General features: G+C 36.8%; 1 protein-coding gene and 1 non-coding gene across 7 annotated transcripts in view; one reads left to right on the top strand and one right to left on the bottom strand.

Annotated features, from left to right (window-relative positions):
- The window catches only part of KMT2C (lysine methyltransferase 2C), a 218552-nt gene that overhangs the window by 70350 nt on the left and 128182 nt on the right, over positions 1 to 20020 (bottom strand). For 5 of the 6 annotated variants that reach the window (XM_023514453.1, XM_023514454.1, XM_023514455.1 and 2 more), the window contains exons 18-25: positions 17759 to 17940; positions 17360 to 17524; positions 16290 to 16399; positions 15713 to 15778; positions 14256 to 14468; positions 6860 to 6988; positions 4837 to 4956; positions 1 to 131 (exon numbers count right to left, since the gene is read on the bottom strand). In XM_023514453.1, the coding sequence (XP_023370221.1) occupies positions 1 to 131; positions 4837 to 4956; positions 6860 to 6988; positions 14256 to 14468; positions 15713 to 15778; positions 16290 to 16399; positions 17360 to 17524; positions 17759 to 17940 (1116 nt within the window). The remainder of the gene's footprint in view (positions 132 to 4836; positions 4957 to 6859; positions 6989 to 14255; positions 14469 to 15712; positions 15779 to 16289; positions 16400 to 17359; positions 17525 to 17758; positions 17941 to 20020) is intronic. The other variant, XM_023514457.1, reaches the window with a different exon arrangement.
- Positions 19564 to 19670, top strand: LOC111726081. Its single transcript, XR_002773965.1, has one exon. It is a non-coding gene; the product is annotated as a U6 spliceosomal RNA (small nuclear RNA).

Raw genomic sequence — 20020 nt, 5'->3', positions numbered from 1 at the left:
TTGTAAATAGGCAGGGAAAGTTTCTTCAAGCTTATTTTTCCTTTTTCGGTATCTCTTCTTTATTTTTTCAGTACTTTCAGTAACAGAAACAGATTCATCAACTAGAGTATCTTGTAACTGTTCACTCCACCCTGAAACAATAGTGACTTATAAATGTGTGACATTTGAAATTTCTAGACAAATCCACCCAAAGTGATTTAATACTTAACATATTCAGTTTCATATAAACAAATAAGAACTTTCAAAAAAAGATATCAAAGCAAGTTTATTAGTAAGATTTTGTCTGATCTATAGTTTTTGTAAAGAGAACAAGGTCTCATTATCCCCACACTGGAATGCAATGATGTCATCATAGTTCACTACAGCCTTGAATTCCTGGTCTTAAGTGATCTTCCCACCTCAGCCTCCCCAAATATTGAATTACAGGCCTGAGAGACTATGCCAAACCCAGTAATTTTTAAGTATTATAAACATTTCATTTCATGTCTATTTAGTATCACTGTTTCCTACTGTCTCTTAATAATCAGTATTTCCTCACAAAGCAAAAATTCTTTAAATACAAAATTTTAGCTGGGTATGGTGGCTCATGATTATAATGCCAGCACATTTGGAGGTTGAGGCAGGAGGACTGCTTGAGGCTAGGTGTTCAAAAACAGGTGCAGCAACAAAGTGAGACCATGTTTTCATAAAAACAATTGTAAAATTAGCCAAGAGTGGTGGCACATGTCTGTAGTTCTAGTAACGGGGAGGCTGTTGTGGGAGAATTGCATGAGCCCAGAATTCAAGGTTACAGTGAGCTATAATTGTGCAAATGCCCTCCACCTTGAATGACACAATGTGACCTTGTCTCTAAAAATCTGAATACATACAGCAACATTTTATTAAAGATTAAATTAAAATACTCAAAGCTTGTATGACAAAACGGCTACTCACACACTATACTAAGGGAAATGTAATGGGTAAAATCATTTTGTAGTGTATAGTGGGAATTAGTGGGAATACCCATAAGAAACCCAGTTTGAAAGAAAGTTTGTCCTTCAATATGGTAATTTGAAGTTCAGATATTCATTACAAATTAGGTATTTGTAATATATACATACTGAAAAAACATGACTATAAATATGCAACAAATACTCATTCTCAAAATCAAGAGACACAGAAACAAAATTTTAGACATTGAAATTAGCAAGAAAATACATGACTTAAAACAGTAATCACGTGGTATCAGATACTTCGTGGTAAGGCAGGTGACATATACCTCATGAAAATAAATATGGGCACTTCTGTAACCAGACTACATAGGCAGACTGACACCCAAACACACCCCCAAATAGTAGACAAATGTATATTAAAACATTTTTTTAAGTGTACCAGTAATATAGCCAGAAGATAATCACTTAAGGCCAAAAAAGAAAGTAAAAAAGGAAGCACAGAAGGGGTAGGGTGCCCTAAAATTTTTCCAGGGCAACTTTACTGGAATATATAAAACTCTCTAATGCTACTGGAATCTGGTGATTGTAAACTCCGATTTATGAGGAATACGAAATGGAAAACAAGCCTTCAAGCCTCTCTGGAAGATGAAGAAATCAGCCAGAGGTGCCCTGTATAATAAACATAAAGGAGGGACTTCATGCTCAGAGTTGGTTTAACAAGAAATACATCCTCATCCAAACCATCACTCACCTCCAATACCCCACCAGATAGCCAAAAAGAGGGGTGGGGGGAGAGACCAAAAAATTTAAAAAACAAAAACCCACCAAAAACCAAACAAATGAACAACAACAACAACAACAAAGCAACAACAGCAACAAAAAAAAACCCATAAAAATTAATTATCATTTCATAAAATGTAGTGCTGGGTAGAGGAAACAAAAAACAACATCCTTCCCAGTATAGCCCTAATGTACAAGAAACTTGAATTCATATTAACATGGGTGAACCAAAAAACTAAGAATTATCTCACGGTTGCTCTGGGGTAATAGCATCCTATGCTTCTGGAAGCAATAAACACAAAGCTTCTCTGAAAGAATCCACCTTCAATTCAGTCCTCAAAAAATTCATACGGAAAATGTTCCAAAGAATATGAGTTCACAGGCTCATGCTGGTAATCCTAGCACTCTGGGAGGCTGAGGCAGGTGGGATGGCCTGGCCTGAAGAATTCTCAAGACCAGCACCTAGGCAAGAACAAGACCCTGTCTCTACTATTATAAAAATAGAAAAATTAGCCAGGTGTGGTGGCCCCTGCCCGCAGTCACAGCTACATGAGAAGTTGGAGCAGGGGGATCACTTGAGCCCAGGAATTGGAGGTTAGCTTTGATGATGCCTTTACACTCTAGGCAGGGCAACAGAGCAAGACTCTGCCCCCCAAAGAGTTCACAGTTAAAACATAAGTAAATAATAATAATGTGTGCTGGGAGGTCAAGGTGGAAGGATCACTTGAGCTCAGGAGTTTAAGACCAGCCTCAGCAAGAGTGAGACCCCCATCTCTATTAAAAATAGAAAAATTACCCAAGTGTTGTAGTGGGCACCTATACTCCCAGCAACTCAGCAGGTGGAGGAGGACCACTTGAACCCAAGAATTTGAGATTGCTGAAAGCTAGGCTGAGGTCATGGCACGCTAGCCCAGGAGACAGAGTGAGACTCTAAGTAGTTTAAGAAATAGTTTGTGGGTTCAGTGCCCATAGCTCATTGGTTAGGGTGCTGGCCACATAGACCAAGGCTGGCAGGTTTGACCCAGCCCAGCCTGCTAAACAATAATGACAACTGCAACACCAACAAAAAATAGCCAGGCGCTATGGCAAGTGCCTGTAGTCCCAGCTATTTGGGAGGCTAAGGCAAGAGAATTGCTTAAGCCCAAGAGCTTGAGGTTGCTGTGAAGCTGTGATGCCATAGCACTCTACTGAGGGTGACATGAGACTCTGTCTTCAAAAATAAATAAATAAATTAATTAATTAAATAAAAAAGAGTTATGGCTGTTTATGAGATGACCAGAAAGTGTCTTATGTAACTAAGTGATTCAGTTCCTAAACTGTTTACATTTAATATTGAGACTTATTTTAAAAATCTCAAAGGAATAGACCCTACTGGATTTAAACCAATTCCTTATCAAAACTGACTGCTACATTATACACATGAACTCTCTCTCAAACAAAAAAATGACATGGGGCAGTAGTAGGCTGAGCCGGCAGATTAAAAATAGTTGAATAAGACATGCAAAGGCTTGTGATATTTTATATTCAAATTCAACTGGTTACTTGAAGAAACTGAAAATGATGCAAAGTAGGAGTAACCATTAAAAAGAAACTACAATGTGTTAAAACATCAAAAATACAGTTTATGAAAGGAAAAAACTAAAAACTTTGATGGGTTTTGATTAGATAGAGGAAAGACCAGAAGACTAAACTAAAAGCTAGATCTAAAGAAACTGTGTTGGGGCAAGAATAAAGAGACAAACGGAAAACAAGAAGAGTTTTGTTGAACTTACCAAATTTCTTAATTAGGGCTTATTTAGTCAATATTAAGTCAAATTAGAAACTTCTTCAAAACCACTATAGAGCTTCATTTTTCAAATGTGCAGTGATTTTGGAGTTTTCCAATTGACCTGAAGTCAAAATCCTAGCCCTTAGTAACAGAAGGACCCCGATTCTGAACACACGCTGGAAAATCTCAATTGTCTTCAGATTCTATTAATGTATTAATCATTTCAAAATATATACTAATACAGATCATGACCATACCAATTAGAAAGTCTTCATTAAAACAACTTCTCAAATTTAGTAATGAGAGTAGTACATTCTTTCTTTTTTTTAGAGACAGAGTTTCACTTTGTCACCCTCAGTAGAGTGGCATGGAGTCACAGCTCACAGCAACCTCCAGCTGTTGGGCTTAGGTGATTCTCTTGCCTCAGCCTCCTAAGTAGCTGGGACTACAGGTGCGCACCACAACACCTGGCTATTTTTTTGTTGCAGTTTGGCTGGGGCCTGGTTCAAGCCCACCACCCTCAGTATATGGGGCTGGCAGCCTACTCACTGAGCAACAGGCACTGCCCGAGAGTAGTACATTCTTAAAGAATAGAAAGCTATGGCCTAAGCAATGATTGCGCTTTCTTTGAAGCTGTGAGGAAAACAGAACGTTCATGGGAAGATTTCAAAAACAATACATAATTTTGTTAAAAATTATAGGGCCACCTTGTCCCTTTCAAGCAAGCATTCTAAAAGTTTCAAATTATATGTCAAGTTGCTAAGGCAGGCAAAGGATGGCTGTTTATGAGATGACCAGAAAGTACCTTATGTAACTAAGTGATTCAGTTCCTAAACTGGTTACATTTAATATTAAGTAAGATTTGTTTTAAAAATCTCAAAGGAGGCTCTGCACCTATGGCTCAAGTGGCTAAGGCGCCAGCCACATACATCCAATGTGGTGGGTTCAAATCCAGCCCAGGCCCGCCAAACAATGATGGCTGCAACCAAAAAATAGTCAGGTGTTGTGGCGGGCGCCTGTGGTCCCAGCTACTTGGGAGGCTGAGGAAGGAGACTCGCTTAAGCCCAAGAGTTGGAGGTTGCTGTGAGCTGTGATGCCATGACACTCTACCTAGGGGGACACCTGGAGGCTCCTGTCTCAAAAAAAAAAAAACCCTCAAAGGAATAGAGCCTACTGGATTTAAACCAATTCCTTACCAAAACTGACTGCTATATTATAGACATGAACTCTATAGGCACTGAAATCCTTTGACAATAAAGGTCAATAAGGTTGTATAAACCTGTAGCATTATTTAGGATAGTTCCTTCAATAGAGGTATTAAGATCAAGAGTTAATCAAACAAAATCACTACTATACCATCATCTCTGCTAGGTAACTGCTCAGAAATAGAGCCTGAGGAATCTTTCCTGATCACAGATCTTTTGGTTTTCCCTTGCCCAGTTCGACTTCTTTGCCGCACCATAAATCCACCAATACCTATCAAAAAAAAAAAAACAGGTAAAGTGGTAAGTAATTTCTCCCTGTATTTCTACAGTAAGTAGGATAAAAATGCTCTGTCTTAAATAGTGAAGCATTTTCCAAAATTAAATCTGAGATAGTTTAAATAATCGCATGCTTATGCAAGCCAGAATACATTAGAAATAAGTCGCAAAAAAGGTCAAAGCCATTGTTATCACTAATCAAATGGCAATTAAATTGCAGTAGTAGACAGAAAGTTTGCATGCATCATGAGAGTAAATATTAAATAGTAAATTATACCAGTTCATCTATTTAATAAATTTTCAGTAACTCATACATTACAGTCATGCACTGCATAACAATGTTTCCATCAGCAAAAGACTGTATGCATATAGGACAGTGGTCCCATCAGATTATAATGGAGCTGAAAAATTCCTATCACTTGGCAACCATATAACCAAGAGTGTAGTGCTCTATAGTTTCTAGGTTTGTCTAAATATATTCTGATATTTACATGATGATTTTCTCAGAGCAAATCTTCATTAAGCAATGGATGACTGTATTTATAGATTAACTGGGTAATAGTTTGCACAACAGGTAAAGGATAGAAGATTCGAGCTAAACCAGATGACACAAACATATGCTGATATGATTTTAGAAGACTGTGTCTGGTTATTCGATATTATCAAGGCATTTAGATAGGAGACACACAGAGCTCTTTAGTTAAGAGCACAGAACCTGCAGTGGGCCGATGCAACTCTACTTACTGAGAAAATTTGGGCAAACTATTTAACTTCCCAGTGCTTTGGTTCCCTCACTGATTAAATCGGAGATAATGTACAATACATCCTGGTACATGTATGATAAGAACAGCACCTGGCACACAGTGAGCACTATGCCTACCAACCAAGTCTGTGACCTAATGGGCCCTCAATTAAAGATATGACATTCACGTGAGGCTGAACAAACACAACAAAATGTTAATTATAAGGTCCTGGAAGGAATCTGTAATATCTAAAAAAAGTGTACTATAAGCCTTATAATTAAAGAAATGAAATCATTTCCATAAAATTACTTAGATAAAACTAATCATAGGTTCTTATAATAGATGCGGTACATCTAGAAGGAAGGTTACCTTCCAGAAAACTCTTGTAGAATTCAAATGCACTGGGAAAGTTCTTCCTTACATATCGAAAGGGATTTAGACCACTCTTACTAGTAAAGTATAAACAATCGGAAGAATGATGATTGTACTGATCCAAATAATACCTCATTGACTGGTAAAGAGACATTAATAAACTGCCTAAAGAAAGCCTACAAGTTCTGTATTATGGCACTTCCAATTATTTTTTCCAATAAGGTAAATAAGATTTGACAAAAAAGTCATCTTTTCTCTGCATACCTTAGGCAGACAGGAAATAAAAGTGTTTAATCAGTCTGAGTATTAACAGAAGTATAAATTGTAGGAGGCACAAAACTCTGTCTTGTTCAACCTCAAACTACATACGCACTGGTGCTCCTGCATAAACAATGAAATAACTTTCTAAGAGCATAAAAATACTAAGATAGTGAATAGTGAAAATTAAAACATTATAGAGGTACACATCAAGAGGAAATATATAAATGTCTTAATGTCCAAATATAAATAAAAACTAACCTAGTAAATTATGTTAAGGAATTAACGTTTATGATAAGGCAATAAATAATGAGTTATTGTACCTACTTCAACCTAAAAAACTTGTCCACGTGTTGACTAAAGAGCACATTCAAATAATTCAGTTCTTTAACTTATACACACAAGTTTTAGTTTAGATAGTTAAGGTGCCATATTCAGTCTTAATCATTCAATTATAACTGAAGTTCCTGATGTTATATTATCCATAAATTAAGTTTTGATTACACTAAAATGTCTGCATGATACCTGGTCTGTATGGTTTCCTTTTTCTCTTTTTAACACCATCTGTTCCTTCCACTCCTTTAGTTTCATCATCCACAGCTTCCCGCTCAGGACTAGATTCTGATTTTCCATCACAATCCATAAGTTCTCCTTCTGAAAAAAAGTACATGAGCACATAAAATTGGGAAAATCTATCAAATACACAATCCCTATGTAATGGTAAATATAAAGCAAAGTGGTTGCTAACTCATTGTAATTATGTACCCCAGCAGGCAGTAAAGTTCTAAAAAGGACTCCAAGTGGTTGTAGAAATTATGCTTAATATGGTGTTCCCAGGAAATTATTCAGGGAATATTCATCAGGAAAGAGGAAATACTGAGAGAGATCAGAAGACAAATATTTACCAATTTGCAATGAACAAACCATTCACTTGCTTTTATTGGGTCTAGTCCAGGACCTTTAAGCCTATTTCTCTAGCCTAGAACTCTCACCTGTGGGTCAATCACAGTAGTTACAGGATATTACCTACTTTCTGAAAACTAAATATCCAAAACACACTTCTTTTTTTTTTTTTTTTAAAAAGACACAGTCTCACATTGTTACCTGGGCTAGGGTGCAGCAACATCATCGTAGCTCACTGCTATCTCAAACATTTTGGACTCAAGCAATCCTCCTGCCTTAGAAGCTGGACTGTAGGCATGCACCACAACACCTAAATAATTTTGATTTTTGAAGAGAACAGGGTCTTACTCTTGCTCAGGTGCCTTGGTCTCCCACAGTGCTAGGATTACAGGCATGAGCCACCAGCCAGCCAAAGTGATCTATTTTTAAAAGACAAAATCATAAAGACAGAAACCAGCAAAGGAAAAAAAATTCATAATTTTAAAAGAGGAAAGCAGAAAGATGAATGAAAAAATGACTTAGCAAATGCAAATTCTCAGTTGGGAGTAGAAAGAACTGAGAAAAACAGCCCAGTTTTAACACAATCCTCAGAAGGCTAGGAAAATGGCAAGACTGGGTATCTTTGGAAATGGATGTGAGGAGGCCAAAATAAAGCAAGCCTTTCTAGTACCTACCAAAGTCACACCTCCTTATACCTTCTTCCTAACTTCACATGCTGGAAAGTTGCTACTCTATCTTACAGGACTCCAGACTGACTCTTAAATGGCCTGAACACTGGACAATGGGGGTGCTGGATTGGAAACAGGACCACGAACTACAGGCTAATGCAGTCAATCTCACTTCCCCGTCCCCCAGCACTGTTCCCACTGAACTCCCAGAAAGCTAGCAGTAAGATCTATAACCTCCAAGCATAAGACTGAATATTGTTCTGGGAACCTGATCAGTCCAAAGAAAGTGTCTAATGATAGTAGGAATTCCACAAATTATCAACAGACTGTCCAATGGAAGTTAAAATCAACAAGCACAACCCACAGACTCAAATCTTGCCAATTAAGTATTTTATCTCACCTTTTTTTAAGATAAAAAGATTACCAATTTATTTCAACAATCCTCACCTTAATTCCTCACTTTTAATCATATGTACACAGTCAAGAATTATGTGAAGATAGAGACCTGAGAACATAAAAAGTTCCTTGGATTAAGACACTTGGCAGGAAAGAAAAACACCTTAAAAAAAGAAATTCCTCAGAAAGGTAACATAAAACATTTGAGAGGAAGGTTCAAAGGAAGAAGAGAAAGCTCTTAGAAATTAATATATGATAACTAAAATAAAAACAAAACCCAGCAGGGGGACAGGAAGATAAAACAAGGGCCTGGATTGGAAAGAAGCAGAGAAAAGATATTATTAGTTGAGTAGGTATCAAATCTGAAAAGCAGGATTCTGAAGAGAGAGGAAACTGTAGAGAAGAATTATCAGTGATAAATTTCAAGAATACCAACGGCAGACTTAAAGGACCACTCAATGCCTGATAACACCGATGAGAACACATTCAAGACTGATGCAAACAGAAGTATAACGTATCCTCAGGAAACTTCAAAACACTGAGAACAAAAAACTTCCTGAAATCCTGAGAGCTTCCAGAGAAAACACAGATCACAAAGAAAGAATTGAGTTCTCTATACACTAGAAACTAAAAAACAGTGGGGATAAATGGCATCAACATGCTAAAAGAAAATTTGCATTTTGGAAAAGATCAATCAGGTACAGGGGTAAAATAAAGGTACTGCCTTCTGTACATTCTTTCTCAGAAACTGGAATTAGTGAACCTATGTTCCACCAAATTGAAAGAGAGAAACAAGAAGAATTCATGAAATAATAGAAAAGAACACGAAAAAGCAGATCATTTCTAGGATCAGGGTGAAGAGGCAATCCCAAATTAACCATGTGTCACATTTTGTGGCCTAAGACAGTACTGGATCCAGTACAAAAAGAACACCTCTCACTTCAGAGCACACAAGGACAGTGCAAAGCAAGAGAATACGTCAACTGGGGAGATGAGTAATGATGCCAGTGAACACCAAGCTGATACAAATGGCACAAAGTAGTATATACACTGGCCCTAACAGAGCCGGTGCCACTAAAAGCTGAGGGCTCTTTTAGTCAACACCTTCACAAGAGCCTTCTGATCCCCACAAATTGCAACAAAAGAAAACAGCCCATATTGCCCAAAGTTGAGCCGTTCTCCCATCAATATAGACTTGTGTATAGATAGCTAATTTCTGGGAGGGTGAAAGAAAATAGTGGTTGTTTCCAGTGAAGAGATGGATGAAAGGGAAGCTAACTTTTCACTGTTTAGTCATTACAACACTGCAGTTTTTATATCATGCACAGATACTAACTATTCCCAAAAAAACCTACAATGGGGAAAAACTGAAAGCTTTTCTTCTACTATCTGGTACAAAGCAAGGATACCCAGTTTTACCCTTTCTATTCAACATAGTACTAGAAGTCCTAGCTAGAGCAATCACATAAAAGGAAATCAGAACCATCCAAACCAGAACAGAAGTAAAATTATCCCTGGTAGCAGACTTTCTGCCCTACCTCCTGGTCTGCCATAGACTACACGTAGGCTCCCTCCAACACTGCCTTAAATAGGGATGATCTATTCTCAGGACAGCAACTGAGAAGGGAGGTGCTGCATTCCCACTCTTAAAACACACAAAGTGTTTGTTTTCTTTAGAGCTTTGGGATCTTCTTACTGGTTTTGTTTGTTTTGCACTGAACAGAGATTCTAGATTTCAGTAGGTGAATTAGAGAGAAATTTACTCTTACTATGCAAAAATGAAGCACTTATTAAAAGAATTAAAAACCAATAAAAAAATCCTAGATAATACTGCAATAAGCCAGAAGCATCACAAGTTAATATGGACCTTGTGGAATCTAACACGTACAAAAATTGTATGTATAATGTGTAGCATCACATTCTGACAACCTCAAGTTAGAAACTACACAGTTGGAGATTGCTTCCAGTCAAAAATAGTGTCCAAACCTTACTTTTAAAATCATCCAGTCTTGCCCTAATGTACTGAATTTTTCTTCAACTACCAAATGAAGAAAAAGATGTTCAGAAAATGATTCTAGCAGATAATCCCCTGCCCTAAGTGTTCGATTACATCAACACAGAAATAATTCATTTTACTAACTCGAAAGGATCTTGCCTCACATATATAAACAAATGTGGGATTTTGCTGAGTTCTGTTGGAGACAGAACTAGTTACTGTTGAAGCCTGGATTAGCACTATTATTGTAAGAGCTCACCCTGGCTGAGTAGGTAGGAAATGCCCAGTGATCAGGGCCTAACATTCGTCCTTAACTTCATTAGCACAACTCGTCTGTGGGACTGGGCCTAGTACACATATTTCACCAGGGAGAAGACGAAGCATGAGAGAAGCTAAACATCCAGAGCAGGCTTCAACATGGCCTTCTCCCCCTAATGTTCTTCAGATAGTGCCGTGGCATCGTCAAAACATGCTGCCTCACGTGCAGGAAGTTTTAGGTTTAACCCAAAGGACTCCCCAAAAAGACAGCTAGCTGTATTAGAAATCTCAGCAGAACAGTTAAGAACTACTAATGACTGTCCTCTTTTCCTATTGTTTTTCCCAGTATAGGCACATTAAATACCATAAAACTTATTATAAGCATAGTGTGTAGACAGTCTCAGGACAACCAGGTGTGGGAATACCATTATTTTGAAAAAGGAGTTTTATTTAGCAAACAGGGAAAAGCAAGTGTCTTTCAAATAACATGTACTTACCACATATCCAAAGAAAACACCTTTCCTTTCACAAAAGATTTATATTTTGAGAAGTAAATGAACATGAAGGACTAGTCAGGAAAATACTGTATCTTTCATTCCTTAAAATCTAAAATTGTCTTACTATTTTTATTTAATAGTCAACACAATGAGCAATTATCTTCGTTTATTGTCAGTAAAAACAAGAAAACATTCAGTGAATCAAATTAAAGTTGGGATATTTTAATCACAAAATGGAATGAAAGCAAGGGTAATTTTTCAACTGACTTTATTTTGCTTCCACAAAAGTCAGTAAGAAAATACGTGATTATGTTTACCTGGATGGAGCTGAAATATTCTTCTTAGTAAAGTATCTCAAGAATGGAAAAAAAAGTATCCAATGAACTCAATACAAAAACATAACTATAGTCCAGAAAATAGAAGGGAAGAGGAGAGAGGGGGGAATAGAAGGGGGATGTGGGAGGAGAGGGTATCTGGGGGGACTTCACCTAATGTGCATGCTGCAGTGGTGTATTTCAAAACTATTAAGTAATGAGTATAATTGTGATGGATGTGTTACTTAGTTCAATGTAAACATTTCACACTGTATATCGAAGCAGTACCCTGAACCCCATAAATGCAATGTACAAAGTTGTGATTTAATTAAAACAAACAAACAAAACAAAAATTGAAATTTTACTTGAAAAAGAAAAGAAAACATGAGATTGAAATTCACCATTTCTCATAGTGTGCATCTATAAACATAGATAAGCTTCCAAGGTCATTTTCTTGTTTTGTTTTTAAGGTTCTATAATCTCATAACTTGAAAAATAATGTATACTATAGCAAGAAATCTTTCACATTCTGTGAGAAGTAGAATTTCCCAAATTTAAATGACTATGGAATACTTTTTCAGACATTTTTTAATGTCCTCAGGACAAAAATTCTTCAATGTTTTCTGCTGATGATGATCTGAACAATCTCTCATACATATGTGAACTTCTTCCCAAACCACATTAAATTTCAAAATCAATTTCTCTGTTCAATGGTATTGGAAAATCAGTTATATAAAGCATCAGAAAGCTCTTTTCTCCCAATAACACTGACCCCAAACAAATTACTATAATTGAAATGTGAGGATTAAATGGTAAAGTATCAGGAATAAGCAAAAGATCAATCCTCTCTGACCCACAAGCCTCTCCCACCTGGACTACTGTTCTCATTTACTTGCCATAACCCTTGTACCTAGTAATAGTCTATTGACATCACAGCACAGTGTTCCTCTTAAAATACCCAATATTAATGAACCTGTATTTATTAATAAAATATAAAATAACCATGCTACTCTTTCTTGAAGGGCCTCTCATTCCACTCCTGTCTAGTGCAAACTCCATCCACATCCCTTTATGGTCTTGTGTGATCTACATCTCTGATCTCATTTTACTAGCCCATGAGCTCACTCTGCTGAACATGCTAAGAATACTCTCACCTGGGGCCTGTGCACTGGCTTTAGCACTGTGTGAGATGCTCTTCCCTTGAGTAATCAATGGCTCATTCAATCTCCTCTTTAAATTCTGTGCTCAATAAATTGCTTTCAGTTCATAGGGACCCTTAACAACAGTCTGTACTCCCAATTTCTTTTTATAAAACTGCTATTGTTTTCTCCCTAAGCACTTGCCAAATACATTATAATTAACTGATTAGGTAATGCAGGGTTTTTAAATAGTTGTTCTCCTAATAAAATATAAGCTCTGAGCTTGGCGCCTATATCTCAGTGGTTATGGCGCCAGCCATATGCACTGGGGCTGGTGGGTTCAAACCCTGCCTGGGCCTGCTAAATAACAATGACAACAATTAAACAAACAAACAAACAAACAAAAAATAGCTGGGCGTTGCGGTAGGCGCCTATAGTCCCAGCTCCTGGGATGCTGAGACGAGAATCGTTTAAGTCCTAGAGTCTGAGGTTGCTGCAAGCTGTGACGCCACGGCACTCTATCCAGGGTGACAGAGTAAAACTGTCTCAAAAAAACCCCAACAAACCAAGCTCCATAAACAGAAAATTTAAACTTCTTTGTTCACTGCCATGATTTTGAACATATAGCCTACAGCAGGAGTTCAGTAAATACTACTGAATGAAAGCCAAGTGCAGTGATGCACACCTGTACTTCCAGCTAGGAGGCTGATGGGGGAAGATCACATGATCCCAAGAGTTTGAGACCAGCTTGGCCAACATAGCAAAACCGAGTCTCTTAAAAAAAATACAGACACACCATTGAGTAAATATAATGAAACAAAAATACTTACTACTTTATTTCTAGATCAGTTGAAAAGGAAAAAAATCACTCTCAAAGAACCCTATAGAAGGCCTCCATGGAAATAAGTAAAAATATAACTCATTCAATTTAACATTACTACTATTTTGCTATCTTAAAACTTTAGCTAGAAAATCCTTATATTAATTCTGATCAAGAAAATGTTTATATGGCTCGGCGCCTATAGCTCAACCGGCTAAGGCGCCAGCCACGTACACCTAAGGTGGCAGGTTCGAATCCCCAGCCCGGACCCGCCAAACAACAATGATGGCTGCAACCAAAAAAATAGCCGAGTGTTGTGGCAGGCGCCTGTGGTCCCAGCTACTTGGGAGGCGGAGGCAGGAGACTCGCTTGAGCCCAGGAGTAGGAGGTTGCTGTGAGCTGTAATGCCACGGCACTCTACCCAGGGGGACAGCTTGAGGCTCTGTCTCAAAAAAAAAAAAAAAAAAAGAAAAAGAAAAAGAAAACGTTTATAAAACCATAGTTTATAAACACTTATGAATATAAGTTTACACTTTAGGTAATATTAAATGACCGTTTGTTCACATCTAAAATGCATGTATCAAGTTCAATTTAACTTAAACATTGTATCCAAGCTCACAGCATCTGAGAAGGCTTATGCTGATTATCTAGCAAAGTCAAGCCCTCTCAATCTCCCCACCTGTGATCTTCAAATGTACGGTACTTCCAGTGATTTCATTAAGGTATTTTCTAAGATGCATGAAAAGAAAAAAAAAATCTGAAAAGGTAAGGTCTAAGAGATCGCTCACTTAGAAAGGGCAACTATGACATCAAGGGTTATTATCCAGGTCAGTATGATTTACTCTTAGATAAACCATATATATTTCAAAAGCTGACTTCCATGCTCTAATTCTTGCACATACATGCCACAAAAAAATAAATTAGTATTACCTCGACTATCATCCATTTCACCGTCCCTTGAATGCTCTGACTGGATGTCTGGAGGGGTCTGAAGGACAGCCACACTATTCTGATTTATAATCTTCAATTTCAATTTTGGTTTTGACCGTTTTCTTCTTGGAACTGTAGCTGTGAGACTCTGTAACTGAGTCATTCCTGATTCAGTCAAACACACACCATCCTGGGTATAGGTCTTGGGTGGATCTAAAATTATAAAACCCCAAGAATACAAATTTAAAGTTTCATTTCAAATTTGACTGATAGAATATTGTTCCAAAGTATGTACGTCTAAGGAATGTGACTATATTTCAGAAAAGTAATTATTACTTATGAAAGGTATGAATACTGTAACAATGCCCAATTGAAACTCGGAATAATTGGCCAAACTTTCTTAAGATTATAGGCAAGAAGGCTACCTGTTTTAAAAAATGGTCTTCCTGAAATTTCTATTATAATTCTTTTTTTTTTTTTTTGATGTGTGAGACAGTGCCTCACTATGTCACCCTCAGTAGAGTGCTCTGGCATGACAGCTCACAGCAACCTTAAACTCTGGGGCGTGATTCTCTGGCCTCAGCCTCCCAACTAGCTGGGACTACAGGCACCTGCCATAATGCCCTGATATATATATATATATATATATCCCCCCATAGTTGTCATTGTTATTTGGCAGGCCTGGGCCAAGTTCAAACCTGCCAGCCCTGGCATATGTGGCCAGTGTTTTAACCAATGACCATGGGCACAGAGCCGTATGATCATGTTTCAATAAAAGGATTAACAGAAAGAAAGCATTAAAGCTAAATGCAATGCTTCAACTAATCTACTATAAACCTCTTGCTAGAAAAGACTAAAAGGATCATTTTATATAAAGAGAAACAAGAAGCAAAAGCCCATATAGAATCGAAGCGTCAATGTAATCACAGGGAGAGAAAGTAAGTACAAATCTTACAGATTTAATTTTTAAATATAAAAAACTGCTTGTTGCTTAAAACAATTTCTGTACTATCCAAATGTTTTTATTTCAGGTGCTATCAAATACAAATAGCCAAAAGAATGATTAATACCATATTAATCACCATTTTAGGATGATCTATTATGAAAAAGGGAGATTTAACTAATTCTAAACTTAAATATGTCTGCTAACTAGGTCTTATTTTCTGCTAATAACTAAGCTCAGTAATGTATCAACAAAACCAAGGCAAGTATGACATGAGTGGTTATTCTAAGAACTGTTTATTTGGTTGTCAAATTGCTGAAGTGTGTAAGAACAATGCCCCAGTTAAGCTTGGTAACACAAATACTTTATCAAATGTAGAAATGATTACCAATATTAGGGAATTTAGATTCAATACCCGTATAATCAAAGTAAGACTCATATAATGTGGCTAGCAAGTTACATAAAACTAAACAAAGTAAATAAAATTAAGCAAGTAAAGCATTTCAAGTTTTACCTAGCTCTTTTACTTTTGTGACAATTTGTGCTACAAGTGAAGATTCGCAGCAGTCTGAGGAAGGGACTGGAATGAAAAAAAAAATCAAGTAATTTTTTCAGAGAAGGTAAAATTTATTTCAAGTCTTACATATGACTAAAATTTATTTGTTCTCATTCTACTAAAATAAAAAAATAAATGCTTGAACACTAGAGCTGAAAGTGATCTTGAAAAACAATACAACACAAAGAAAAGCAATCAAAGAAACATGAAATTTGGAAGGGAAAAATTCACAGAGTCAGTACAGTGGATTGCTATATGCCGCTAAAAACCACAGGTCATATTCCTTGAAAACTAAAATCAAAATTACATTTTATATCTCATGTTTCATTTTTTTCTTTATGTAAATTGTTTTATAAAAGTTGGGATAATAAGAATTCATACCAAAAAATAATTTTTCATAAAATGCTTGGCCAAACAATAGTTTTACTTTACAAAGATAAAAAAGAAGTAGGGCTAAGGTGACTCACTGATTATGGATAGCAAGATGCAAGGGAGTTGTAGGAAAGCACAGATCCCATTTACACTACCCTCTTACCATTAGATGCAGGCATATAGGGTCTGCACATGCTACAATCAAAACCAATGTCTGCTACATTTTCCACTTCTTCCTCAGTGTTTAAGTTTTGACAAACTGCATGCATCCATCTAGAAAGACCATATTTGTACATTTTTCAAATAATTGAATACACTGAGAACTGTTTTCTTATAAAAGCTATACCAAGAGCTTAACCCCCTTAGCCCCACATTATCCTCTGGCCTTGCCCACCTTACCCTTTTCTCTTAACTATCCCTATAGACACATACAAACTTTCATGGAACTGAGAAGGAAAATAAACAAAGAGCACAAGTACTAGGGAGAAAGCAAAACACATTACAAGGATGGGATAATTATTTTATGATCGTATACTGAATATATCAAAGACAGCAAGGAAGGCAGTCAGGGCAAACAGAAAGGAATTCACAAGACTGCAAATGGCAGAGTAAGTATGTCTTCATGCGATTTCTCAAATCTGAAGTAGATATAAGTCATATAAGTGATGATGAATGGTAATTGGGATATAAAAGCAAGGAGCTCTGCAGACAGAGTCCTGAAAATAGTACTGATGAAATAACACTGTCAATAATACTGTATGTGTACAGCATAACTGCTATGAAGCACAACCACATACCAATAAGAACAATTTTTTTTTTCAAAAATTGAAACTGTATATTACTCAGAGAGGTGAGAGTTGGTCTCTTAACATTTAGGTATGTAGTATCTAGAGATTTAAGGAAGTGATTTACAGAAATGAGAATGTGTGAGATTCTTTTTTAAATCTAAGAAAAAATTCAGAAATCCTCCATTAAAAAAAATACATCTATGCAGGCAATAATTGTGTCTAATTTCAAAGTATTTGTAAACCAGTAAAAAGCCAAGTCAAAGATTTTTATTCTGGAATTGAAAATTCACAACAGGAAATCATTCTTCAAGTTTCTAGGTGACTAAAAATCTCCAAAAAAAAAGTTTTATATCTTATATTTATGATCAAAGACAGTTATTTTACAATTCCATTTTCCTATGTTCAGAAAGAAAAGCTTGCAAAAGATGAAAAAACAACACAATACCTATCACACTGTCTACATTGCAGAATTAGGTCTTCTTCTCTATAGTTTCGGTAGCAGACCGGACAGGAAGACAAGCTCGCACAAGGAGCACATTGTGTGTAATTGTTCTGCCATTCACATCGTAGCCCTGCCGATGTCGCTCCACAGTGTCTGCACCAAACACACCTGAAATCCAAATCCCCCCCATCTTAATTTCATTTATTTATTTAGATACTGCAATTCAGGAAGCTAAATATAAACAGAAGAGGGGGGTAATCATTCAATGGGTATGTGAATTTTTTCTGATAAGCATTATCACAGTAAATGTTTATTATACAATTAAACGGATGTAGTTTTTTTATGACTAGTGATATGACAAAGTTCTGAACTTGAATAACTAACAAGGAAATCCTGGAATACCATTTGCACTTCCAGCCTCCTTTGGGAACTGTCTGCAGTGGAGGGTCTAGGCAGTAGGTGTGATAACTTATGTCACAATCATCACACAGCAGGAGTCTTCCTGGATCAGTTGCCTTCCCACATGCCTCACACACTGTGCACTCAAGACACCTCCAACCTTTGCTAAGAACCACTTTAGTGATCTGTAAAAGAAACAACCAACCCGTGTGATTTATACATTAACACCAACTTCATTCTGCATAATCAAATAACTATATAAATTACTATGGTGCTTATGTACCCAGTAGCAGAAAAGAGCCAAGCAACTAACATTTATTAAGCACCTATAATGTCCAATGCTGGATCTGGCATGTTCATATATATTTTTAAGAACCCACCTATTGAGCAAAGTAACAGAAAGTGGCACATGTTTTATTACCTTTTTTTAGTCCACATAACTACTTTGTGCAATAGATTTAATTTCTACTATCTTAATAGATATGATTGAATTTTAAAGAAATCAAATAAGCTGCCCATTACTGTTAATACTAGATTTAAAAATACATGAACAAAGTCTCCATATATATTTCCATTAATTCTCACGCCTCTGAAACTGTTATATATTAAAATCAACAGCAAGAATAATTGAAAAAATACCAAAAATGGGCAGCACCTGTGGCTCAGTGAGTAGGGTGCCAGCCCCATATACCAAGGGTGGTGGGTTCAAACCCGGCTCCAGCCAAACTGCAACTAAAAATAGCCGGGCGTTGTGGTGGGCGCCTGTAGTCCCAGTTACTCAGGAGGCTGAGGCAAGAGAATCGCCTAAGACCAAGAGCTGGAGGTTGCTGTGAGCTATGATGTCACAGCACTCTACTGAGGATGACAAAGTGAGACTCTGTCTCCACAAAAGAAAAAAATACCAAAAATTAAGTTAAAATATGAGTTCTCAGATCTTAACCTTAGGGGATTTTTAAGCTGTCAAGCTAGGGCTTCTGAAGCACACACTGACTCCTCTATTCTTCTCTCTCTTAAGAATCTAACTTAGAAAATTTGAGGATCTTTATATTCCTGTTAAACTCCAAAGAAGTCACATCATATAACAGTAAGAATTTCAAGCCAACTTCTTAACGATCTCAAAAAACTAGAGTTTATAGACAGAAAGGACCAAACAGCTCACATTATAATTAACAATAGAACAAAGCAGCAAAGTACAGAATAAAAAATTCAGATCATGGGGTATGTGAAAGCCTAAAAGCTACCAGAGAAGAAAATAAAGATGTTAAATTCAAAGGAACAACTATCAGAAATGCATCAATTTTCCCAACTTCAGATGCTAGAATAGAATATTCACAAATTCTTCAGCAAAGTACTTTTCAAAGTACAATTCTTAGCCTAGTCTTAAAAAGAAATTAAATGTGAAGGAAGAATTCTTTTTAAGCATACATGGTCTCAAAATTCAACTCCCCTGTATTCCTTCTAATAAAGTTACTTAGAGACACATGGAAAAGAATGTGGATATACATAAGGAAACAGAAGATTGGGGTTCAGAAAGCCAGGAATCCAGCAAAGTGCATCAGCCCAAGGAAGTTTAAGGATGAGAGCTGAGCAACCCACTAGAAGCTACTGGCACATACCAGAGCAGGGGAATGAAACATCCAGGAAGAAGGCAGGACTCTTCCTGGAAAAAATGGTACTTGGCAAAATAATCTGATATGACAGTTCTTCTTTAATAGGCAAAAACAAAACAAAACAAAAAACAAATGGAGAGTCACTAATGATTATTTCCTTTTGCTATTTAAAAATCTCGTGAAAAAGAGAACTTCATAGTGCTCGCTTCCACAGCACATATACTGAAATTGGAACAATACAGAGAAGATTAGCATGGCCCCTGCGCAAGGATGACATGCAAATTCGTAAAGCGTTCCATATTTTTCAGAACACTTAAGAACATTGGTATAGAAGGGACATTTCTTAAACTGATAGAGACCATCTACAGCAAACCTACAACCAATATTGTATTGAATGGAGTTAAACTGAAATCATTTCCACTCAGATCAGGAATTAGGCAAGGGTGCCCATTGTCTCCACTGCTCTTTAACATCGTAATGGAAGACTTAGCCATCGCAATTAGGGAAGAAAAAGGCAATCAAGGGCATCCATATAGGGTCAGAAGAGATTAAACTTTCACTTTTCACAGATGATATGATAGTATATCTGGAAAACACCAGAGATTCTACTACAAAACTCCTAGAAGTGATCAAGGAATATAGTAGCGTCTCAGGT

This window comes from Otolemur garnettii, unplaced genomic scaffold, assembly GCF_000181295.1.
Source record: "Otolemur garnettii isolate 467f Iridium unplaced genomic scaffold, OtoGar3 scaffold00053, whole genome shotgun sequence".
Taxonomy (NCBI): Eukaryota; Metazoa; Chordata; class Mammalia; order Primates; family Galagidae; genus Otolemur; species Otolemur garnettii.
This window is presented reverse-complemented; position numbering and strand designations above follow the sequence as displayed.